At 43.9% G+C, this 26,470-nt stretch overlaps 1 protein-coding gene across 1 annotated transcript in view; it reads right to left on the bottom strand.

The window, feature by feature from the left end:
* Positions 1–1,061: 1,061 nt before the first annotated feature.
* Positions 1,062–26,470, bottom strand: part of Mipep (mitochondrial intermediate peptidase) — a 108,462-nt gene continuing 83,053 nt past the window's right edge. The window contains exon 19 of the mRNA XM_021181536.2: positions 1,062–1,306. Within this exon, the coding sequence (XP_021037195.1) occupies positions 1,209–1,306 (98 nt within the window). The 3' untranslated portion in view covers positions 1,062–1,208. The remainder of the gene's footprint in view (positions 1,307–26,470) is intronic.

Genomic DNA, 26,470 nt, shown 5'->3' with positions numbered 1-26,470 from the left:
GATGTGGCTCCACGTCTGCCAGGTGCTGGAATTGCAGCCCATTCAGTCACCAGCAGCACCCAACCCTACTCCTCCTGCTTTGATTGCTCTTGGCAGACTCTATAAACAGGCTCCCAGGAGCTTCCCGGGGTTAGTGTGGAGAGAGCCTTGGATTGGGAGGCTCAGAAAGACAACCCTACACCATCCTGGCTGTGGGAAGCCCACCTCAGTGGGCCAACCGCTCTTCTGCATGAATCCAGAGTCAGATGTGCACATGGCGGGTGAGATGGGTCAGTAGTTCACGAAGGGGCCCAGCACAGCAGGTCACTGAGGAGATCTCTGGGGCCTCATGAGCTTATAGGACACTCCTAGAATATGGGGACACTGAGTGTGTCCCAGGCTAGGAGACCCTCCTCTCTGCTGTGGCTGGTCACATAGCAGAAAGCAGGAAGAGGGCATTACCAGATACCACTTTGGAGTGAGAAGTTGTAATTCTTGACTTTAATGGCAGGAAAACCACCTAAGTCCATGCAATGACTCCTTTCGTCATGATGTAGCAACTCCAGAGCTGCCAATGGAAAGCAGTGGCTTCTGGGAAATGACAAACAAGGCTTGAACCTGTTTGTTTCCTTATGTATTCACGTCTTGACCTTCGTATGTCTCACTAACGTTATCTTCACAGTCAAGACAGCAAAGCCTGCATTCAAATCCTCCCTGGTCTGCACCCATCTGTGTAGAGTCTAAATACCCTGGAAAGACTGTTTATATCAGTAGCAATACTTGGGATTGGATTCTCAGTTACTGTAGCTGACAATCCAAGAGACTAGGATAGAGGTCTTAAGAAATGTTAGTGTTCCTTTAAAAGATAGGTGTGATCTTTTTGAGAACTCTTCAAATTGTCCTAACTTGCAACAATTTAGCATTCCATGGAGTTTCTAATGCATTCAATTAAGAGATCAACAGAATGGCTGCAGTCTGGACACAGCCACCACACAGGGAAGGGTGGTACTCTATAATTAGAAACTTCTGCGTTTCACAGATCCACTAAAAATCCTTAAAACTGCCAAGCAGGTGAGACACAGTGCAATTAGAACATACTATTTATTCCGAGTCCTGTCAATTTAAGGCTTGTCAGAAAATGTTTCCACAGTGACCGATGAAGCTGAAGTCAGCTTTCATAGCTGGAGGATCTGGTGACAAGGTTCTTATCCACGTGAGCCATGCTGCTGCTATTTAGAATCCAGGAAGAACGTTTCAAAGTCCAGATTCATGTCAGACACGAGGGCATCCACAAAGTCATCGATGGAAGGACACTTCTGCAGCATGCCTGTAACCAGAGCATCAAGACACTCACGTTAGCACCCTGAGACACCAGGGGCAGGACAAAGAGCCACCTTCGCACTGGGGGACACTGACTTCTAAAACCAGAGGTTGGCTCTACAGTCCCACCATGAGAGGACAATTCATTAAAGTCACAGGGCGTCTATGACCTGAGCTGTTCGTGACTTTAAAGCATTGCACTCTTTAAGCCGCACCTGGCTGAGTAACTTAGGCCCAAATGCATTTCCCAGGAATTCTGTTCCTGTAGAGATTACTGTCCCTTGTAATTACCAGATTGAATTTTTGAATTGTTATTGACCAGGATAATTTAAAGTTAAGTAGGTTGAATTGTAAGCACATTCTATACACTTCAACCCCACTGAGGTGTTAATTCTTGTAGCAGTCTTGTATCTGAGTCCCTCCAGATGTCTCTCATCATCAGAAGGGAAGACAACTCAGATCCATAGAAATTCTGACGGTCCCAAGGGGGTACCCAAAAGATGCCCCACAAATAAGACACACTGATGGATTCTGCATCTGTGAACTTCAGAATGGGTCTGGAGAGAAAGAGAGTCGTACAGGTGCCTTAGCAGTAGCCTTGGGAACAGGGTCTGAGGGAACATTCTAGAGTGATAGTTCTCTTCTGTAACTGGATAGCAATTCAGATTATACTAGTGTTAAATTAATTCAATAGAACCTAATAGATGCCTGAAAATTTTTACAATTACCCAATACCAAATGGCCAGCCTTGAAAACATACATACAAGTAACATTATACAGATCAAACTGGTTATATTTAGAAATATATGCATATGCATATATGTATGTAACAACAGTGGGAAAAAAAGACGCCATGGATTTGTAAGAGAGCAAGGAGAGTATATGGGAAGGTTTGGAGGGAGAAAAGGAAGGGGGTATGATGTAATTATATTATATTCTTAAAAAAAATAAAAAGAAACAATTAAACAAATTACTAAAAGAAGACTTAGTTTGAAACTTGTGCCTTTTAGAGGAGAAGCACAATACTGGAAACCTACAAAAGCATCTGTTGTGTACTAATTTGTCCAGGATACAGGGTGAGGCTAGAAGAGGTCTCAGGAGGACAATTTAAGGCTCTGAAGTAGAGCAGCAGGGGACCAGAAGGGGAGCCCAACTGGGCACAGAAGGAACAAGACCGTATGGACAACCACGGGCCAATGTGAGCGGCAAAGAACAGTCACTGGGTAATGTCTGAGGTGGCTGCAGTCAGCAGTGAGAAGAGACCTGGGATTGCAGGGATGGTTCATGGTCTACAGACAGGAATGAAGTCATTCCACATGCGCTGTACACGGTGTGAGGCACAGGTAAGTAAAAACTGCTCCCAATATACGGAGTCTACTAACTAGGCTGGTGTGGCTGAAAGCAATAATAGTATTTTCATTTTGAGCTTCAGATTAAATAAAGTGTTTCTACTCTTTCCGGTTCAGATTTTAATAGCCCCATCTTGAGAAAACAGGGACAGAAAATTACACCATGATGCCTTTAATTGTACAACTTGAAGCACCATTTTCTTCTTTACAGTAAAACAACTCTCACGGATGAAAGCAGCTACTGTGCTTGTCCAGCTGTGCAGTTAGTGCGAGCATCCTGGTCTCACAGTAGCATCTTCTGCATTGCCCCTTCCAGATGCAGGCAGGTACCATAAGCATGTGTATTTGATTGGACAGCAGGGCAGGGCAGGGCCCTCCCTGGGTTCCAGGTTTCTTGAAGCAGAGCCCGTATGTTGGAAAATCTTTAAGCATCGTTTTCAATCATTACACAATTTTCTTTTAATATCCAAAACATTTCTATAATTACATGGCTGCTTGTTTTAAATTAAATGGCTGTAACCGTCAGAGGGTAAAACCATTTACTCAGAGCCAACCTACACAGGTTAAGTGTGACCATCCTGTGTCTTTGAAGTGGTTCACTTCAACTCTATAACCTGCCAGCATAAGTGTGACCTGGCTGCATCCTCGGAACAGAGCTACTCAATATACACCCTGTGCCAACTGCCCGCCCCATACCATTCGTGCACCTCAAATGGTGACTGTGGCAACGAGAGAGAGAGAGATACAAACATCTTGGTTTTTCCTCAAAAAAATCTTGTGGAGCTAAATGGTTTGGTGATTTTGTCTGTCATGTGACTGTTGAAGATGAAAGTGCAGGAAGGAAGAGCCTGGGACTTGGAGGATCAGGCAGAGTAGCCTCTGGGTACACAGGAGTGCCAATCAAAGGACCAAAGAGAACTACCCAAGTGCGTTACAAGTATCAGCATGACCTGATCCCACAGACAGAATTAAAGACAAACCCAGTGTTTCAGACAGTTTCACAAATGAGAAAAACCAAAGTTGGCTCTTACATTTATCCGTCCTGGTTAGTTTTTAGTCAACTCAACACAATCTGGGAAGAGAAAACCTTAACTGTTAAAAATGCTACCATCAGACAGGCCTGTAGGAGAGTCTGTGTGTGTGTGTGTGTGTGTGTGTGTTGGGGGGGGGGCTTTCTTAATTAATGATTGATGTGGGAAAGCCCAGACCACGGTAAGCGCTGTCACTACGGAGAAGTATAAGAAAGGTAGATGAAGCCAGGCGTGGTGGCGCACACCTTTAATCCCAGCACTCAGGAGGCAGAGGCAGGGGCAGGCGGATGTCTGAGTTCGAGGCCAGCCTGGTCTACAGAGTGAGTTCCAGGACAGCCAGGGCTACACAGAGAAACCCTGTCTCGAAAAACCAAAAACCAAACAAAAAAACAAAAACAAACCAACAAAAAAAAAAAAAAAAAAAAAAAGAAGAAGAAAGAAAGAAAGGAAGGAGGAAGGCAGAGGAACAGGAAGCAGAGGAGCAGCAGACTGAGCAGTAAGCACCTTTCCTCTACAGTCTCTGCTTCAGGCCCTGCTTCTGGGTTCCTGCCTCAAGTTTCTGCCTTGACTTCCCTTCACGAAGGACTGTAGGTTGAGGGGGAAATCTGCCACGCCCTCCGGTCGGGTCTGCTTGACAGGCTGAAAAGTCTGCACACACTCAACGAGGAAAAGAGTTTCACGGAAACTCACCTCCTGGAGCCTTGGCGTTCTCATTTACCCATATACTCATACTCTATTCTCGAGTTAGTCTGGTGTATGGATCTACGAGCTCTCTTTTAATATTTTATTATAAATGCCTTTTAAGATTAAATTCTGTTATAGTTAAGTCTCCCCATTGTTCCAAGGTCCCAGAAGCCAAGCTTAGAATCCTGTAAGACTGCAGTAAGGAAGTTAACCTATTCAGTAACTAATTGAGCATTACAAAAGCTCAGAGCTGGTCTACTAAGGATAGTAGCAAATCGCACCCAATCAAGGGAATACCAAAATAGAGCCAGGGAATCCCACTGAGATAGAAATCTTCAGTACAGGCTACATTGCATATTAGAAGCAAGTTGATAAATTCTCCTGACAAATGGAGATTTTCCAGATACTTAAAAATTACACTCATATAAGAATTTAGCAAGGCCTAGGAGATAGGGGGGTTGTGATGTTGCATTATTCATGAGGCCTGCCAACAGCAGAATCCCCTGGTGCTAGCCTTCACAAGGTTCAAAGGTATAGCACTAGAGTGTGAAATCCTTACTGGTCACTAAGCTGACCCTAGGCAGGACTGCTTTATCTTTACTGTAAACATTTACCTGGTTCCTGCAAGTCCCTTTGTAGTCATTCCTTTGTTTTGTATCAGGTAACTTCAATGTACCTTGCCTGCTGTGACTTCCGACCCCTTGTATTTTCTGTACTATATAAGAGTGGTGTTCACTTTGTGAGACTACATTCGGATTCTACACAACCTCAAGTGTTGATCTGTCTGTCACCCGCGACGGCATGCCCACCTGCCCCAGAGACTCATTTCACGCAGACAAAGGGACCCAGAGGGTCTGCGGCAGAAATCAGCTTTCCTCCCCATGCTGTTTCTGCTCAGGGTTTCACCAGCACAAGAGAAAGCAAACTCAAATAGTATCGATGTACCTATCTACCTGAAAACTCAAGGAACACTTGAGTTTGAAAAAAACTGTTCTCAAAATGTTCCCCTTTGTCTTCAAGTCCTAATTTGGAATGGCTGGGAGTAGCTCTGTGGTTTCCTGGGAGACCCAACACAGGTCTCTGTGGAAATCAGCATGGGGATACGGATGCAAACAAGTAAGGGCTGTTCTGTGCTCACAGGGGAGAAAAGGAAAAAGCCAACATCAAGAAAACAAGGTCACTTTCTCCTCTATAAGTTTCAGTGTCTCTGGTTTTATGTAGAGGAGAAAGTGGGGAAAAGCCTTGAAGATATGGGCACAGGGGAAAAATTCCTGAATAGAACAGTAATGGCTTGTGCTGTAAGATCGAGAATTGACAAGTGGGACCTCATGAAACTACAAAGCTTCTGCAAGGCTAAAGACACCATCAATAAGACAAAAAAACCACCAACAGATTGGGAAAGGATCTTCACCTATCCTAAATCAGATAAGGGACTAATATCCAATATATATAAAGAACTCAAGAAGGTGGACTCCAGAAAGTCAAATAACCCCATTAAAAAATGGGGCTCAGAACTGAACAAAGAATTCTCACCTGAGGAATACCGAATGGCAGAGAAGCACCTGAAAAAATGTTCAGCATCCTTAATCATCAGGGAAATGCAAATCAAAACAACCCTGAGATTCCACCTCACACCAGTCAGAATGGCTAAGATCAAAAATTCAGGTGACAGCAGATGCTGGCGAGGATGTGGAGAAAGAGGAACACTCCTCCATTGTTGGTGGGATTGCAAGCTTGTACAACCACTCTGGAAATCAGTCTGGCGGTTCCTCAGAAAATTGGACATAGTACTACCGGAGGATCCAGCAATACCTCTCCTGGGCATATATCCAGAAGATGTCCCAACCGGTAAAAAGGACACATGCTCCACTATGTTCATAGCAGCCCTATTTATAATAGCCAGAAGCTGGAAAGAACCCAGATGTCCCTCAACAGAGGAATGGATACAGAAATTATGGTACATTTACACAATGGAGTACTACTCAGCTATTAAAAAGAATGAATTTATGAAATTCCTAGCCAAATGGATGGACCTGGAGGGCATCATCTTGAGTGAAGTAACACAATCACAAAAGAACTCATACAATATGTATTCATTGATAAGTGGATATTAGCCCAAAACTTAGGATACCCAAGATATAAGATACAATTTGCTAAACGCATGAAACTCAAGAAGAATGAAGACCAAAGTGTGGACACTGTGCACCTTCTTAGAATTGGGAACAAAACACCCAGGGAAGGAGTTACAGAGACAAAGTTCGTAGCTGTGATGAAAGGATGGACCATTTAGAGACTGCTGTATCCAGGGATCCGTCCCATAATCAGCTTCTAAACGCTGACACCATTCAATACACTAGCAAGATTTTGCTGAAAGGACCCAAATATAGCTGTCTCTTGTGAGACGATGCCGGGGCCTAGCAAACACAGGAGTGGATGTTCACAGTCAGCTATTGGATGTATCACAGGGCTCCCAATGGAGAAGCTAGAGAAAGTACCCAAGGAGCTAAAGGGATCTGCAACCCTATTGTTGGAACAACATGATGTACTAACCAGAACCCCGGAGCTCTTGTCTCTAGCTGCATATGTATCGAAAGATGGCCTAGTCGGCCAGCATTGGAAAGAGAGGCCCATTGGACTTGCAAACTTTATATGCCCCAATATAGGGGAATGCCAGGGCCAAAAGAATGGGAATGGGTGGGTAGTGAAGTGGGGGGCGCTATGGGGGACTTTTGGGATAGCATTGGAAATGTAATTGAGGAAAATATGTAATAAAAATATTAAAAATCAAAAAAAAAAAAGATGGAGACTGAGCCAGCGTGACTGAAGAAGCACAACAGAACACTGTGATATATAGCACTGTGATAAATACCAAATTTAATCAATGTGCATACCTATAACCTTGGATCTAAAGGTACTTTTGGTTAGAATGATCCCCATCTGGGAGCAAATAGTGTCTAATAATTGGCATATATCATCATAAATGAAAACAACATTGATTTATCAACTGTTTACATTAGAATTTTTAAAAGATTTTTTTTATTTGACATCAGAGTTATTGGGTTATTCTAACCCAATGAATTTGATACACCACTGCAGTCAGGGTAATAGTTTTAGATTATCAAATCACCTAGCTACCCAGCCCTAGTACTTACTAGCTTTTTTATTATCTTTACATTAAACATTGGATGTGAAGAGTTTAGAACAATTCTGGTACTATATATGGTGTGAATAAAGTTAATTTTCATTATAACAACAATATACTACCCTCTAATTCCTGAAATTTAGATCAAAAAGAGAAAATTAGTTAAATTTAATGTTTTAATTGATTTGTATAGTAGTATTAAACATTAGCCCATTTAGCCATCAGAATGTACTACCACTCTGGGACCTGATAGATCGAATATTTCAAAAATGCAAGGAGTAATAGTTGAAAAATTCATGTTATTTAAACAGAACTTTTACTAGAAATCAAAGAAAACATGTTTCAAAATGTACTAATTTTTTCACTCCAAAAGCTATTTGCACATAGATGAGCTTGTCTGAAATTGGTCAGGCAGAGGAGTCATGAAGAGGGATGCATTTGGAGCAGGAGAAAAATTGATTCTATGTGAATGAATAAGAATTAGGGGCTTTGGTTGTCTACTTGATTGGTTTTTAGTTTGTTTTTCTTAAAAGCCTTGACTACTTTGAAAATTATGTCCCTTTGTGTAAAGAAACAAATGTAGATTCATTTTTAGTAGAAACTAATTGTTAATATTCATCAAAAATACCAATGCAGTTTGAATCCAGAAATTATAGTAAATGGACACATGCACAAACACATGGAAGAAAAAGTATGCACAGTTGTTCATTGTAACTTCTTTAAAAAATGTTTATAAGCTGCTCAATGGCCATCAACTGGATATGGCTTTAAGAAATTATAATTCAACTGCACATTAAAATGCTATGCAGTGTTAAATCAGGCTTGGTGCAGCACATCTTTAATCCCAGCTCCTGGGAGGCAGGTGTAGAGAGATTTCTGTGAGTTTGATGCCAGCCTGGTCTACAGAGTGAGTTCTATACAGTCAGGGCTGTTATACAGAGAAACTGTCTCAACATGTCCCCCAAATGTTATGCAGCTTAAATGATTTGGGGTGCTCTTTGTATTCTGACATTACATAAATTCTAAACTATGTTATTAAATAAAACCTAAGGTGCTATAAAAAAAAAAAAAAAAAAAAAAAAAAAAAAGAAAACAAGGTCAAAGTGCATCCAGACACACACGGTGCCTATCAGTTCACACAAGGAAACTGGGGCTTTAAGTCTCATGAACCCGCCTAACTTCAAGGGTCAAGCAACAGCCAAGGAGCCATTAAGCAAGAACATTTTAACTTATTTTTCTCATTTTACTGAGAGGCAAACTGGCCAACAAAAGACAGTGTAAGGCAGAACACCTGCAGCCTCGCTGGCCTGCTTCTAGGACCTTGTTTAACCACTTTGAAACATGGGCCAATTATTCTGGGCCTAACTAAATGATTTATAATATTAAATGGATTCTAGAACTGACTGCTGAAGCAGGCAGGTTTCCAAAATGCATCATGTGCTTCTAAGTGACTGCTGACACTGGACTGGAAAGAGTGACTCCCTTGTCCCCTCCCCAACTCTTCTGTCATCAGCCTCTTTTGCTTTATTTGTTATTCACATACATGCATATCTTTATGCACATATATATCAACAGGACTTGCTGAGTCTGCTTTAATTGTGTGTTTGGTTTCAAGAATGAGTATCTACCACAGAGACAGATCTCTCAGCCAGAGGAGGAGCTGTCCAGTTCTCATGGTTGTTTTCTTGAACTCTGGGAGCCTGATTCTATAACACACGTTCTTTAGGCACTAGAATACAGTTTTCATGTTCTCTGATTTTGGGATATAATATCCGTCCTAAGAGGGCCATGTTTAGATTTTCAGCATCCTTTATGTGATAAAGCCTAAATGTATGGAGAAATCCTGGACGCCTACACCTTGATGTTGTGCGTACCAACAAACCCACTGTTCCCAGCCAGAGTGCCCAGTAGGTCTGGACAACTCCAAGAAGCATACTAGGAGCAATCAGCTGTGACTATCTCAAAGGAGACAGTGACAGAAGAAACTGTCATACTAGGAGCAATCAGCTGTGACTATCTCAAAGGAGACAGTGACAGAAGAAACTGTTTTGTGTTGGCTGAGGAGCAACATGTAATGGCCAAAACATTTCTGCCCAGGCAGTGTGTGATTGGAACACTCAGGAGACTCGAACAGATATTCAGTCCTCAACCCAAGACCTCTTCCCATCAGGGCACATGTTGAATGCTAGTTTGTGGCTGGGACTGTGTTCTACGTACTTAGGGAGGAAAAGTGCCCAACAGTCCCGAGCTTCTGGGTATTTTCTGGGTGGCCTCATGTATCTGTTGCAAGTCCTTGCAATAGAAGCTATTTATACATGCATCTATACCTCACCAAGAAAAGTCCTTATTACTCCAGGACAAGGTAGAGAGTGTACATCCAAGCACAAGCACAAGCCCATGACTGTACTCAAGAGTAAGTATGTAGAGTAAGATCTAGCTAGATCTTTAAAACACCAACCCTGCTGTGCCTGGACTCTTTTAGGTCCCGGAGTGCCCTTCTGGGTGCATAGCTAATGCTGCTATTTGCAAACATGGCTGAAAACAGCTGCCTGGCAGTTGGCATGTGTATGCTACTGAACCAGCCAGCTCTGCAGAGACAGAACCTTGCCTGGCTCCTTTACTAAGTGCCTGGGGTGAAATGCGTTATGAATGGGTTCGAGAATGCAGGGGATTACCAGCAATTAAAACCATCAGGATTTGTTTTAGCCTTGAAAGAGAAGTTAAAGAGTTACACCTCCCCTTTGAATCTAGTTCATAGATTGTTCAACACCAAACAAAGATGTCCAATAAAATAAGTGTGTGGTTATGCTTGATAAAAGTTCAGTGAAACACAAAGATCAACGAAGAAACTATAAAGAGAAACTCTGTAAGGGATTTTCCATACACTTGTTCATTCATTTTTGATATCTATGCCAGAGAACCCAGTGTGAACTAAAGATTAACAAATAAATCACTTATAAGTTATTAGGAAGACATTATATATAAAAATTCTGAGACTGCCTCATATAAATAGTGGGTTTAAAAAGTTGAGACGAATCTCACTGGTGTTGATCCAGGAAGGCAGGGAGATGGCCAGGCTTAGTTCAGGAAAACATGGGGTGGGGTGGTCTCCACAGACATGGGTCCTCCTAAAACTGGTTCTTTGCATATAAAGTCAGGGCAGGGACATTTTCTGTTTGTGGGCTTTGCAGTGCTGGAGTGTTTGGGGGGTGTGGGGGGGTTGGGTGTGAATTCCCAGGAGACAGAAGGCCCTGGAGCTCTGTATCTGGAGGACAGGCAGATGATGGCCTGGTAAACCAGGAGGGCCAGTGATCAGGACAAGCCCACCAGGACAAGTAGCCCACTCACTGCACCCTTACAACTCACAGCTGAGTAACTTCCATCAGACCAGTGAGTATTTGAGTTGTTAGCGACAATCTGAGAAACTAATAGGAGCCTCAAGCTCTAAAAGGAAAAGACCTATTCTGCTCCCAGGCCAGGAGGTCAGTTCTAAAAACCAACCCAGGGGCTACCATGCAACCGCAGAGGTGCCATGCAGGGGCTGAAGAGGACTTCTCTGGCATCACATGGCATTCTGCAACTCAAGATGTCAGTCTGATTCTCCCCTTCTGACTTGTGCAGGCAGGTATTTTCTTTTGAAGCATATGGAAGAGGAGGGCAGAGAGAAAAAAAATATTCTTCCTTTCCTAAATGGACTTTGGAGGTCTCTAAGCAATGTTCTGACAGTCAAGTAAACATCAAGAAAGCATTGGATGGTCAACTGGATGAGGGTCTCTGGACCAGGCACCTGATGTCCCTAAGCCTCCCTCCTGCTGGGAGTGATCTGAGGAAAGGCAAAGGGGCTGGAGATCAAGAGCTTCAATGTTTATGAAACTGGCATCTACTTTGCTAGACTGTTACACAGATTAAATAAGACCGTGTTTAGTGCAGCAAAATGCTTAGTAACTGGTGACAGTAACCCTCAGCCTCAGGGGTCTGAAAACCTGCTTCCCAGTTCAGGAGTTGATGGACGAGGCTGCTTATTATTTTTGCACAAGCTGAATTCCAGGACACTGCTCTGTGATTAAGTATTTAGGTTATTACCACAAAACTTACGATCACAAGCTAATTATCCAGCTCATGATTCATTGCTTATTTTACTTTTTTCTGCTTCTTGCCATCTGCTTTTAAAAAATGTGATAGCTAATGCTTAATAAAGCAAGCAAGCAAATGAAGGTGTTACTAAAGTCCCCAGCTGCTGGCCTGATAGAGCTATATTAAGGTTCCTTAAAAACATTACTGGGGTGATGAAAAATTCTGGAAACAGAGCCTGGGGACAGTAAGACAATCTTGTAAATGCCAATCCTTTTGAATAGAACACTGAGCTGGCTAAAGTGGTAGGTCACAGTTAGCTCAGGTGGCACACACAAAAAAGCCTGGAGCAGAGACAGTGGTTCCCTTTCTGAATTGAGAGTTTCAGGTTTGGTGAGAGACCCAGTCTCAAACAATGAGATGAATCGAGAATGAGGAAGGTGGCTAACACTGGCATCTGGCTCCTGCTCATGTGTGCACCCCACCCCACAAAATCACACACAGCGACTTTATGTTGTGCATACTTGACCACAGCTGAAACAGAGGAGATCAAAAGCGCTACCGTGCAGCATGTGGTGGTCTGGGTTAAAATGCTAATCGCCATCTACAGAGAAGCAGAGCACCTTAAAGAGACTCAGGAGTTCATGAGGAGGTCTGAAACCCATCCTCAGCATCATGACTAATTCTAAAAATCCTCTGTAATAGTTAATGGCTATTTTTTATGCCAAAATAATTATATGTGCCAAACTCAGTTCAGACCAATTGGGAATGATAGCTACAAAGGCTGCCTGACGCCTGAAAGATGTTCAGCAACTTTTTATGAGATTGGAATTCCCATTCCAAGTCTGTCTCTCCCAAGCCCCAGGCAACTGTGTGGCTCACCTTCCCCACTTTGAAGTTCCTCCTTGCTACACAGGGCTGTGGCTACCCACACCTATGGTTGAGGGTGGATCCCACTATCTCCCATCAGCTCCGGAGGAAACTGCCAGCAAGTCAAGTTCCTCCCTTCCGTGGAACTGAAGGCTGGCTCTTCCCTCAGCTGCATTAGCTAGTAGCATCTGTGGCTGTTCAAACTGGCTGCCTCTCTGAGCCATGCTCCAGTGGAGCCTCTGAGAGAAGCAGGCCAGCAAGCACGGCCCTGATGAGAGCTGTGTGCACACTAGCTGGGTCTCATTTCGTCATCAGATAGAATCATTCTACTCACAATTACATTTCTGGGTTACAAAACATCTTGCCTTTTGTAGCTCAATGTCTTCCCGAGGCCAACATGCCCACACATTAAATAAAGATGTACCACACCCTCTTAAAAAACTCAGCACCCGTGACAAAAAACCCCTCAGCCTCACCCTTGAGAATGCAGGTGCTCCCTCTCAGTTTTGCCTCCCACACAGCCCTCGGCTATTTCTGAGGCTATGTTGGGTGAATATCTGAATAAGGAAAAGTGAAGGAATCTATTTACTTGGCTATTATGCCATCTGCCTTTATTACTGAAACTCTGTCATAATCCTGGTGCCCTCAGCTCTAGATCGGGTGTCCTGACGCATGCCTTCTCTTACTCCTCGTTAAAGCTGTTCAAGAGAAAGCGGTTCCTGCCCATGACCATGGTGAAGATCTGCATCTTGCATTCATACCTGGCAGATCTGATTTTACTGTAAGGTCATTTCCCTGTTGGTAAGGCCAGAGAGCTGTATCTTTGGTAGCCGGTGTACCACTTCGCAGACTGGTCTCTCCGAGAGCCTAAGCAGCACCGACTTCTTTAGCATCCGTGTGTTTCTGATGATGCAATTCAATCACCAAAAATTATAAAGGAATGAGGGGGAAAAGTACAGCAAAACATGCAGGCGATGACTTCCAAGGCCAGGACTGCCTGGTATAACCTGAGAAAGACGCTGAAGGAATTATCAGCCCACTCGAGATGAGTCAGTGCCCCAGTTGAAATTCAAGTTCTGTCTTTGCTACCAGGTGACCTCACGCAAGTGAATTACTAAGCACCCTGGACTGCTCAAAGGATTAAACAATGAATTCAATGCACTCGGCACACGGCAAATCAGAGACCCTGAACACAAGCTTTTGGCTATAGTTATTGCTACGGTTCTCATCACCCTTGCTGTGTTTGTAACTCTCTCCTATACATTAAACTCTAAAACATAAAGTCAGACCATTTGCTAAGAGCCAACAGAAAGCATTAATGCTTGGACAAATCAATATACAAGAGCATGTGTTATTTTTATGGAAGTTTCATGTTAGTGTGAAATGTGCGTGCATGATGCCAATTTCACAATCTAAATTCATTATCATTAATGTTAATCGAGAACAGTTTCCTTTTAGATTCCTGAGAGGCTCATATACAGGAGACTGTGCTGATTGCTAAAGGACATTTTCCCATTTTGATGCTCTCTGGCAACTTTTCCAACAGGAGATGGCTAGCTAGCAAACGGTAGCTTCAATTATTTTTTAAAGAATTATGTTACTTGTATGTGTATGTATGTGGGTCTGTGTGTATGTGTATGAGTTCAGGTGCGTGAAGAGGCCAGAGGCGTTAGAGTCCCTGCGCTGGAGTGGCAGGCAGTTGTGGGCTACTTGTCATGAGTGCTGGGAGCCACCTTTAGGTTCTCTGGGAGGAAAGGATTGGCTCTTAACTGCTGAGTCAGCTCTGGGCCACTCAGTTCCACGCCTTTAGCTAACGTCTACTCTAACTGAGGCACACTTGGCTGCAGGTGAGTGTTCCCAGTGTCCCACTGGTGGGTCCCCAGCACCAGTCCACTCAGAAGCTCAAGGCCTCAAGAGTACTGGGCAAGGAAACCGGGCCTCCAATCAGAGCGCCATGCAAGCGATGCCTGCTTTTCTAATGTGTTTTATGGTTTACTGTCCACGTGCATGGCCCCAACCTCATGTTAAGAATGACAACGGGGGGAGGGGGTGGGGGGGTGATAGTGGATAGGGAATGGGGGGAAGGAGCTGGAGAGATGGCTCAGCCATTAAGAGCTCACAACCATCTATAATGCGATCTGCTGCCCTCTTCTGGTGTGTCTACATACAGTGACAGTGTACTCATATACATAAAAAAAAAATCTTTAAAAAAATTTTTTTAAAAAAGAATGACAACTGGAGCTTGGCCTAGTGGTGAACAACTTTAATCCCCACACTGGGGAGGGAGAGGCAAGTGGATCTCTGTGTGAGAAAAGAGACCTTATCTCACCCCCCCCCCCCAAAAAAAAAAACAAAAAACCAAAAACAACAATACCATCTGGAGGCTAGAGAGATGCCCTACCTGGTAAAATGTTTGCCAAAAAGCACCAAGACAGGACCTTGGATATGTAAAGCCTGGGTGTATAGGGCATGGGTTTGTAACCCCAGCACTGGACAGATGGGCACAAGAGGGTCCCTGGGGCTTGGCAGCCAGCCACTTAAGCTGGTTCAGAGCCCTGTCTCAAAAACGTGGTGATGTGACACAGGAAGACACCTGACAATGACCTCTGCAAGCCTCATATACTTTTACATACTCACAGACATATATTATGTATACATATATTAACAAACTATTGTTAATGTTTAATGATATTCCCATTAAGTAATCAATCCATGGAAATATATTATCTATGTGCTACTTTGAAAATGTATACACACATCTAAACATGTTTTAAACAATGTGTTGACTTTATGTGTGTGTGTGTGTGTGTGTGTGTGTGTGTGAGAGGGTACACCACGGCACATACTTTGAGGTCATAGTACAACTGTGTGAAATCGGTTCTTTCCTTCTACCTTTATGTGGGCTCAAGGTTTTGAACTCAGGTCACCAGGTCTACATGGCAAGTGCCTTTACCCACTTGATCCATCTAACCAATCCTACCCATAAATTTCTGAGAGAGAATTTGAGTATGTAGTCCAGGCTGACCTTGACTCTTCAATACTTCTGTCTTAGCCTCTTGTGTGGTGGAATTTTAGATGTGTATCATAATGTCTGGCACTTACATTTTTTTTACGGAGGACATAATGGAAAAAAAAATAGAATACTGTTATTCTTTTCTGGTGGAATTTGCTTGCCAGAAGCTATTTAACTTAACTAGGGATATCTCAGTTCTGAAGTGAAGCTAAACTCCAGACACTGTTCTGAAATGTTACACAAAGGGAAGGGCTTGAGCAAATTTATATATCAAATAGAATGCAAATACAACAGCTTACTATAATTCAGAAGAACCATCAAAGGAAGCAGCAACTACTAGAAATCAGAAGTGACAACTGAGCTGAAGAAGGCAGGAATGAGGGTGTCACTTTAGGAAGGCAGTAGAAAGGTTGCCTTCTTGAAGTCAGGGCAAACCAAGTGCCACTGACTGTATGTTGTTGTAGGATATCTGATCATGCTGTGAACCCTGAGATTGTGTTATTAACTGGAACATCCTGTTTCCAGTTGTGGTATGGCCCAGCCCTTGGCACATAGGTTTAATCCCTCTGGCTGGAATACAGATACGCCCTTAGTACACACCTTTAATCCCAAACAATGACGTTTATAGAAGGAAGCACCCATGTTTGAAAGTGATGTCTAATTGAGTGGCAGATAAAGTCATAAATCGGAGGAAGATTTGACAGAATAGGATATGCCCAACTCTCTTGAGAACAGACAGGAAAGAGAGGCTAGTTAAGAGGGGTTTGTGTGTGTGTGTGTGTGTGTGTGTGTGTGTGTGCAGCTTTACCAGGAGAGTTATAAAGAGACTGGCTGCAGAGACAGGACAAGCTAATGCAGGTGAAGACAGAACAAGCCAGAGAATGAGAAGGAGCCAGAAAATTAGAACACATTGCCAAAGTTAGCATGAGGCCAAGAAGAGCAATTCAGTCAGAGGCCTAGAGAGAAGCCAAACTGAATCAGTCAGCTTGGAGAGGAGTTTGAGCCAGAAGAGCCACGTTGAACCAGCCAGCCAGAGTCCAGAAGCCTTGAAAGCAGGAAGCCTCATGCTAGCTCATACTTGGGGGATATGAGGAAAGGGGAATACTAAGTTGTTGCCCAGGAGCTCCCCTTCTATCTTAGGTGGAAACGGGTTATCTAGAATTCACCAGTCTTCGACAGCAACATAGATAGCTAGTACAAACATTTAAAACAGCCTGTCCTCAAAAGCTTGGGCATCTGGCTGTGATCTCCTGCAAAGTTTTCTCAAGGTGTCTGTGGACTGTTCGTGGCTGTTGCTCTGTCAGGGCAGACTGGCTGGCAGTTTGACTGACAGCTCTTTTGCTCCAGGCAGCAGGGCAGCTGAGGAGAACCCAACACCAACTACTCAGGAGAGTCAAACGGCCCAATCCCCCAACAGATTTTTCTTGTTTACAGAAAATACACATCAGAAGGGGCACTTACTAAACAAACAAAAACAACATTTGTTAACACTTACAGCACCATCAAACAATGTTAACCCCTTAGTAGTGCCCAGCTTGCACCAGGGAGAGCCGGTTCCCTCTCACTGGTGTCAGTCCCCAAGGTTCAGTTTGTGATTGCTTAGCCCCTGTCCTGAGGCAGGACATTACAATGGCAGGAGAGAGTGGTAGATAGCTGTTTAATACATGGTACCAGAAAACAGGAGAAAACAAGTCAGGGTCTGTGCTATCCTCTCATCATCAGAATGATTTATATCTAATGTCAGTTTTGCTTGACATGATGGAAAATTTTTAAAAGCACCTTATCCTAGCCAGGCATGGCAACAGACACCTGCATCCCCAGTACTCAGGAGGTAGAGGGATTAATCTCCAGGCTAACTTAGACTTCACACTAAGACCTAGCTAAGAAACAAAACCACTATCACTAACCATCTTACTCTTCATGTTTAATCTCTCTATGTGAGGGGGTTTCCTAAGTCACTTACACTCCAGGGCAGGTCCTCAGGAGCCCAGGCACTGGGCCTCTGAGCATGTTCTGGCATCTGCCTCCATCCCCGGGGGGCAACAAATGCTGGCTCAGACAGGCAGTACTTGTCATATGCTAATGCTTATCTCTTCTTGAAAATTCCACTTGATTAAAAAAAATTAAAAAGCAAACAGACACTACAATAATAAACTTTGGAATAGTAACCATGCAAAGGCAGCATGTGCCCACGGAGCCTGCCAGCTTCCGGCCACAGTGCCAGGATTTGGGGATTTACCAGGCTGCATGATTAAAAGTTAACTGCATGTTTTAAAAACTGGAAATAATAACTACTAATTTTCCATGTTAAGGAACATATAAAATGTGTTTCCTTAATAGCCACATCTATATTTTGACAACAGGGAAAATCAATCAATCAAGCTGCTGTTGAGTGATGACTGTTTACTTGGCTTCCCAGCCTTAGACAGTCAGGCCTTACCGATCCTTGACTGTTGTCATGTTTGTCTGGTACAAACTACACCAGCAGCAAAGCCACACAATCAGCATGCCTGGTTGTTAGTTAGGTGAGTAACTGTCTTCTCAGACACAACGAGAAAAACAGTGCTCAAGACCTGCATGATACATTGCCGAGGCGTCAAACTTTGAAGGTCGACCAACCAAACTGCACCAACTTGAGTAAATGTGCCATCTCATCAACGGGCACTGTGTAACTAGGAACTGACCCTGAGTTCTGGAAAAGCAGGTTCCCACTGCCAGCACTGTCTGGGCAGAAGAGCTACTAAGAGCAGTGCCACCTGGGCTCCTTCCACAACACAGGGGTTGAATCCTCTTGCTTGGCGCTTCTTGCTCTGAACTCTACACTGTGACCAAAACCACAGGGCATCAGAGCTGACTTTGAACTCTGTCCCCATGGTAGCATCTGCACATTACACTCTGCTGGCCACTGTATCCCATGATTCTCAGCTGCTGAGACAACATGATGATTTCCCCAGGGTTAAAGCCTGGAGCTTAAAAAAATCACCATGACATTTTACTCCCTCACTCCAATGCAAATCCCAGGACACACTGAGAACATTTCAGGAATATTTTTCAGTTTGTTTCTTGCCTTCCAAATGTCTATTCTCCTGGCACCTGTAAGTGTGACAACAGCCAGAGGGTCGTTTAACTTAACCTTCTCCATGGTTAAACCTTTACCATGGCCCTCTGCTTAGGCATCTGTCTTTGACAGCGAGGGACTATCAGAAGTAAGCCGGCCTTCAACACTGTCTGGTTTCTCAGTCCTCAAACAAATGCCTGAAGTCTCCACAGTCTGCAGAGCCCTGGACAACCTGGTGTCTCCTCTTCCTAGCTGCACTTGTATCACATTACTCTAATATAATCTATATGCCTTCACACACACACAAGTCTGTGGTGGTTTGAATATGCTTGGTCCAGGGAGTGGCACTATTAGGAGGTGTGGCCTTGTTGGAGACATTGTGTCACTATGGGTGTGGGCTTTAATACCCTCATCCTAGCTGCCTGGAAGTTAGTCTTTTTCTAACTTCCTTTAGATCAAGATGTAGAACTCTCAGCTCCTCCTGTACCATGCCTGCCTGGTCACTGCCATGCTCCCACTTTGATGATAATGGACTGAACCTCTGAACCTGTAAGCCAGATAGCTCCAATTAAATGTCATCCTTATAAGAGTTGCTTTGGTCATGGTGTCTGTTCACAGCAGTAAAACCCTAAGACACTGTCACAGCAGTAATAGCTGCCAGGAAGTGAAGAATGTGGCCCTATATCAGAGCCTCGGTGAAATTACGAGCAGGTCATCAATATTTACTCAAACCCAGTAACGTGCAGAGTCCCCATGTGGTCCAGAGTTAGCCAGTTCCCTTGTGGTCAGCATCCTGTGCTGTGCTGACATATTTGTTACAGTTAAAAGACCAAAACAGAGTGCAGCTGATGAAATGTGTGCCTTGTTCCCATCACCTCAGTTTATAATTCAGTGCTCTTTTCTGTCCCAAGTTCCACCCAGATACCCTGCACTGGTTTTGTCTGTAGCTCTGCTGAGTGCTGCTTAGACATGTGGTAAAATGATTTCAGTTTAAGTTATCTGTCTACTGATGGTTAGATTGAGGATGTGATCTGAGGTCAGAAGACCATAGGGGCAGCACACCTCTCCTCACAAGGACAGAGGACAATGGGAGCAGCACACCTCTTCTCACAGGGACATAGGGGCCTCATAACTTGTCACTGCCAGCCATTCCTCACCAGCTGGATGGATGCTATCTGCCAAGGTCGTAGGAAAGGTTCTGCCTGTTTCTCTTCCACTGTATGGGGGGGGGAGCATGAGTGGGTTCACGCCATACAGACCAAGGCTAGGGGAGGGGTGGATGGCAATAACAGAGAGAATGTGGCATGTGAGTTATCTGGAGATGTTTTGCATGGTTTCCATGGGGGGCATGCTCTGTGAGACAAGGGACCCAGAAACTTCATACCAGGATGGCTTCTTGCTGCTGATATGCCTTTCCTACCACTATTACATAGCCTAGTGATTCCTGAGCATCAGCCCACACTATTGGTCTAATTTCCGGCAGATCAATATGAAGGTGTACTTTCATATAATAATGATGTTTAGATGAATTAATGACTTTATAGAATTCCTGATTTGATTCAAATAGTTTCAGGAAAAAAAGTTTAAGGAGATGTGTCTTAGTCAGGGTTTCTATTCCTGCACAAACATCATGACCAAGAAACAAGTTGGGGAGGAAAGGGTTTATTTGGCTTACACTTCCATACTGCTGTTCATCACCAAGGAAGTCAGGACTGGAACTCAAGCAGGTCAGGGAGCAGGAGCTGATGCAGAGGCCATGGAGGGATGTTCTTTACTGGCTTGCTCAGCCTGATCTCTTATAGAACCAAGACTACCAGCCCAGAGATGGTCCCACCCACAAGGGGCCTTTCCCCCTTAATCACTAATTGAGAAAATGCCTTACAGTTGGATCTCATGGAGGCATTTCCTCAACTGAAGCTCCTTTCTCTGTGATAACTCCAGCTGTGTCAAGTTGACACAAAACTAGCCAGTACAAGATGGTTTTAGTTGTTTTGCACAAAGATATAATAGACTTAGAATCAAGACTAGAATGTGCCCTCTCCTCACAGAGTAGTAAGTAAAAGCTGCATAATAAGCAATACAATGAGCCTTCATAAATTACACTAAGAAGAGAAATAGGCTTGGGACAGATTTGTGATCAAGGAAAAACATTCATTCTAGGTCAGGTCTAAGGATGAAGCCACCGGTGTGCACTATGATAAAGCAAGGCCGTGAAACTGTTACTGTGAACTTATTATTTTTTTTTGATTTATTTATTTATTATATGTTAATACACTGTAGCTGTCTTCAGACACTCCAGAAGAGGGCGCCAGATCTCGTTACGGATGGTTGTGAACCACCATGTGGTTGCTGGGATTTGAACTCTGGACCTTCGGAAGAGCAGTCGAGTGCTCTTACCCACTGAGCCATCTCACCAGCCCTACTGTGAACTTATAATGAGCTTATAGAAACACTGCTTTGAACACTATTGACATCCTTCTGCAACTCCCTTTTGTGTACCATTTCATCTGTGAGGTAATTTTATAAAGAACTTTTGTCTAAGAAGCCATAAAAAGGCTGAAACTAAAAATAAGGTATGTACATCTTATATATATACATGTATACCTACACACATCTGTATATACACACACAGGTATATGTATATAAGTATGGATATGCACTTGTGAAAATGAATGAACTGGTGGTTGGGCTCACCGAGTGTGTGTGCGTGTGCTCATTCGGGACTTTCTATCCTTTGCTTGCCAGGCACTGCAGATCCCTGATAATTGTTTTGCTCTCATCGGCACTATCAGTATTGGCCATCTGCTATCAGCACTGACCCCAGCTGCCGATGCCATATCTTGCTGCCTTCCTCAGTTTACCTGGAAGCTGAGCTGGCTTTTGACTAGTGTGGACACACAGATCCACATTTGAGGCTCCAGATTTCATCTCAGCATGGTGCTACTGATCTAGGTGCTTAGATGTGGCCACTGGGAGCGCTGTCAGCATGCTCACTGCCAGTGACACACTTGCTACTCTGAGTGTGCTCAAACTCACTTTGTGGTACCAAAAGGTGCTCCTGGATGATTTCCCAAGTCTTTCCTGCTCTGGGCCTAGAATCAGCCAGTCATTTCCCTCAAGGGTCCTTCCTGGTTCCATTTCAAGGAGGATGGTGTGAAACCATGTCTGCACGGATAGTGTGAACTCATGTCTGAGTGGATGGTGTAAAGCCATGTCTGCACGGATGGTGTGAACCCATGTCTGGGTGGATAGTTGAACCCAAGTCTGGGTAAATGGTGTGACCTCATGTTTGGGCGGATGATGTGAATCTATGTTTAGGTGGATGGTGTGACCCAGTGTCTGGGTGCTAGGAGCCTTCCATGCCTGGTCCTAAGAAGGCTTTTAAAGAAGAGCAAATATCTGAGTTGGTTGCTTTTATTAATCTCCTTGGGGTGACCTTTGGGAGTATAAGCCATAATCCCTTGGTTTGTTTTTGTGAACATAAATAATATCTAAAGAGCTAGAAGAGATGATTCAGAATAATTATGGCAAGGTAAATGCATTTTGCTCCTATAAAGATTTGCAGAAACGCTAAGTAGTAAGTGATTTTAATCAGCTTAAGGTCAGGCCTTGAGGGCTCTCTAGACCTTTCCTGTGAGTCACTTAGGAAGGGAGTTTCAGTTTCCCGAGAATTGACTCATTTATCTCCTATTTCCCTCTTATCTGATCTTTAGAACTGTTAGATAACACTTTGCAAACTGCTCCTAGCCATGGAGACATCAAAATACAGCTGAGCTTGTCTGCAGAAGGGGCCATGGTCAGAGCACAGGCTTGAAGGGACCAAGGGCTTTGGCCACAGTCCTTCCACTAGGATAGCTGTGGGAGGCTTTGCCAACAGAGCAGAAGGTGCTCTGATGAGGCCAGCACATGAGGGCCAGATAGATCTCTGAATGGCGATGGGAATGCTCAGTTGCCACATGAGAAAACCAGACAACACAGACGTGGGGAAACAGGAGCCCTCAAGGCTCAGGTCACACCCTGTGATCTGCACATCAATCTTGGGTCAGCATTCCTGCCAGCCAGGCAGCAGTGGGAGGGAGCTGGCTTGGTTGGCTATGTTTCTTTATTTATAGACACAGAGACCCTTGTTACAGGGAACTAAGGGAGGTGACACAGCAGCAAGCTCCTGGCACAATGACTTTTAGTAATGAGTAAAAACTATGGAAAATTAAGTAGTATCTAAATCCAAGAACTCAGCAAGGGTTTCGGGACAAACTCTTAGGGAGAATTGGCTTCTATGAGGGCTCCTCTGTCACCCACAAACTGCTGGGACACAGTCCCTACCTCCAATACTCATGGTCATCCCTCTTGCTGCTGGGAAATAGTTAGGTTTCCCAGGAAGGATAGAATATCCCTTGCCAGATACTCATCAGCCTGGGACGCTTTATCTTTTTAGAAAACTATACACATATCTAAAATAGTTAAAAAAAAAAAAAGTGGACTCTGGTTCATGCTCCGCACAGCATAACTTAAGTACACATTCCAGTATGGATCTTAGAGAATATCGCTGTGAAAAGACAATACCATATCCCAAGCAAAAGTACTCGGAAATTCAACACTTAATGTAAGCCAGAAACTCAGCAGGGATAGGAGGCACAGCCAGAGTCCTCCTTCACACCACATCATAGCCTCATCTAGGACAGCAACCAGAAAGTGGGCTTCAGTCAGGCTTTGCCACACCATGTTCAGTTGGCGACTTTGTTATTAAATAAGGTGCTTGTAACAAGTTTCTTTATATGATCTGTGAATGCATTTAAAAATCCACAAGGCGGATGAAGAGATGGCTCAGTGGTTATAAACACCAACTGCTCTTCCAGAAGTCATGAGTTCAAATCCCAGCAACCACATGGTGGCTCACAACCATCTGTAATGAGACCTGATGCCCTCTTCTGGTGTGTCTCAAGACAGCTACAGTGTACTCATATATAATAAATAAATAAGTGTCTGGGAAGCTCTGATTCATCACCACATGTGTATGTACCATGTACACCCCTCCACAAGACAGCAGAAGTAAAGTTAATTTTATCTGAGTGAGGGAGTCTGACCTTGCCAAGAAACAGTGGTAGATCTAGAAACTAACCATCCAGTTCTCTCAGCATGGTGCATCATCAAGGGGGAAGGCCCAGTCACAGAGCAGCCTGTCTCCTGTGAGACCCACTGGGTGATGTGCGGCTAAATACATAATACATCCATGAAAATGGAACTTTTCACAGGGGAGGAAAGCCAACTAGATCAAATATGCTTTGGGGGTAAGGTAGCTGCCAACTTTCTTATAGCTGGAAGGCTATAGACCCTTAGTGCAGCTGAGGTGGAGGCAACACACACACACACACACACACACACACACACACACACACACACAAACACACCACCACCACCACCACCACCACCACCACCAATACCACTTAGCCCCAGGGTTTGTCCTGGCCAGGACCTGCTGGAGTCTGAGACCAGCTGCTCCTGCTACTTCTGACGGTGACTCTGCAAGGGACTGCTCTCTGCTGAACCCCAGAAACTCCACCCCCACCCCAGACCTGCCCCCAAAGCTTCTGAGTTTTAACACTTACTTCTCAGAGTTTATCTTGGGTAGCATACCCCTGCTACTGAGAGTTCAAACCAGTTTCATCTACCCCCATCTGTCCGTCTGATTCACATTGTCTTGTCCCATGCAAAGCTTGTCTGCCAATCCTGAATTGATATTAAAGTAACTCCCACTTGGACACTCGCGCTCTGCCCACTGCATTATTCACTCGCGCTCTACCCACTGCATTATTCACTCGCGCTCTACCCACTGCATTCTTCAAGGATGGTGGGACAAGAGCTGGGTGGGAGAAAGAAGATGGCCTCCACCAAGTGCTTCGCTTGTATATCACAAAGCTTAGCAACTCTCCCAGTTACACCAAGGAGCGCCCCAAAGTTAATGACATCCTGGTTTCAGGTGTAGGTTGAGAGCATAAAAGAAAGAGAGAAGCCATTGTGGGCCTTGTCTCAAAAATTCAACTCTTGAGTGACAACAGATGTTGTGACCTCTCTTCAGACCACACACTCGCCCAATAAATCTTATGAATCAATAGTAGCTGAAGAAAAAAAAAATGAAGAAAAATATTAAAATACTATACAAGCAGACAGTCTACTGGCAGTTCTAACTGGAATCTAAATGTTGTGTAGCTGTAGCCCATACAGTGGACTTTTCTCAAGAGAATAGGAGCCGGGCAGTGGTGACGCACGCCTTTAATCCCAGCACTTGGGAGGCAGAGGCAGGCAGATTTCTGAGTTCGAGGTCAGCTTGGTCTACAGAGTGAGTTCCAGGACAGCCAGGGCTACACAGAGAAACCCTGTCTCGAAAAAACAAACAAAACAACAAAAAAAAAATTAATGATTTTTAGATTTCAGATAAAGCTCAGAATTTTACAAGGAGGATGTAGGATGGTCAGAGGCAGAGTGAAAATTCAGAGCAGTTAAGAGAGCCATGAACAGAAGGAAGTTTGACTTCTGCTGAACAGCGTGAAGCGAGGACGGCATTTACAGCCCAGGAAAGCAGAGCCATCACAAGCAACACCACCTATCGCATGAGCAAGTAGCATCTCCATTTAACTAGGCTGTCTGCACAGGACCATATGCTACCAGAGCCAATTTGTTTCTCTTCTGCCTGCAGCCTGTTTCTCAGGCTCCTCTTTGCTGAAGTTCCAGGTCTGAATTCTGACCCTTCTCTTCACTGCTCCCGACAGGAACAGGGACTTGGCCTTCTTCATCTTCTATAAAATGCAGATAATGACAGCTCCTGCCTCAAAAGCTTACTAAGGAGGTTCAATTAACTTCCACATGAGAACCCTTGAAAACAGCTCTAGCCAGGCACGTGGTGGTGCATGCCTACCGGTCCAGCTCTTCAGAAAGCTGAAGGAGGGGGGCTGCTTTGGTTTAAAAGTCATAGACCAGTCTGGGCAACATAGGCAGATGTTATTGAGAGAGAAAAGTCACACAGAAACAACTACAGATGTAGCAAAGATCAAGAAGGGCCAAGGGGGGGAGCAAGGAGGACACTGAGGGAAGATTAGCATAAGTTCTTCATTAAAAGCAGGCAATCTGGAGTTGTTCACTGATGCACACCACTGTAATGCCATCAGGCGGCTGGCAAAGGGAGCGTCAATGAGCACCTCAACTCTCTAGCCAGCCCAGCCAGACTGAGCAAATGAGCGCAAACTCACAGGAGCAGGGTCTGCCTTGTCACCTGTCACTGTCCTCTGCCCCTGGAGTTTCCAAGCAGGCCTGGCACTCATTACTCACACGACTGATGAACACAGGAAGAGTCAAAAGCAAGGATTCAACAGAAAGAGGACAGAAGACACTTTAGAACTGTGACCTCCAGGACTCACTCATTTGCCACAATGAAACAGTATATCCCCAACACTGGGAATCATTTCCTAGGACAATTTCATGTAACAGGCAAAAGGCTTAGCTAGCTATAATTATAAATATCAACATCCTGAAAGTGTCTATTAAGAAGTACCTCTTCCTATAAATATTTGAGAATATTCCATGAAAACTCATGACAGTCACTTCCGTCTACAATTAGGATTTCCATAAATAAACATTTGTCAAGTGTATAGGAAAATAAAACATTTTGATACAATAAAAAGATGCTTTTAATTAGGCTCTAATATTCAACAAACCAAATCTCTAACCTTAAGCTTTGAATTTCTCAGAACAGCAACAACAAAGAGGGAATAAACATATGAATTCTTTAGGCTAAAACAGCAACAGAAAAAAACCCCAAATAAATACAAACCTTCCACTGTGACCTGTTTTAGTGCTTAAGGGCACATTTCCGGGACTTCCGGTAAGCTATCTTCTGTTAGATTGCTACCAACATTCTGAAAGCTAGCACCACATCACGTAACCCATAAAGATTAAAAA

The sequence above is a fragment of the Mus caroli genome, unplaced genomic scaffold (assembly GCF_978045245.1).
Source record: "Mus caroli unplaced genomic scaffold, Mus_caroli_1 scaffold_12, whole genome shotgun sequence".
Lineage (NCBI taxonomy): Eukaryota > Metazoa > Chordata > Mammalia > Rodentia > Muridae > Mus > Mus caroli.
Note: the sequence above shows the minus strand (reverse complement) of the source record. Positions and strands in the feature narration are given on the sequence as shown.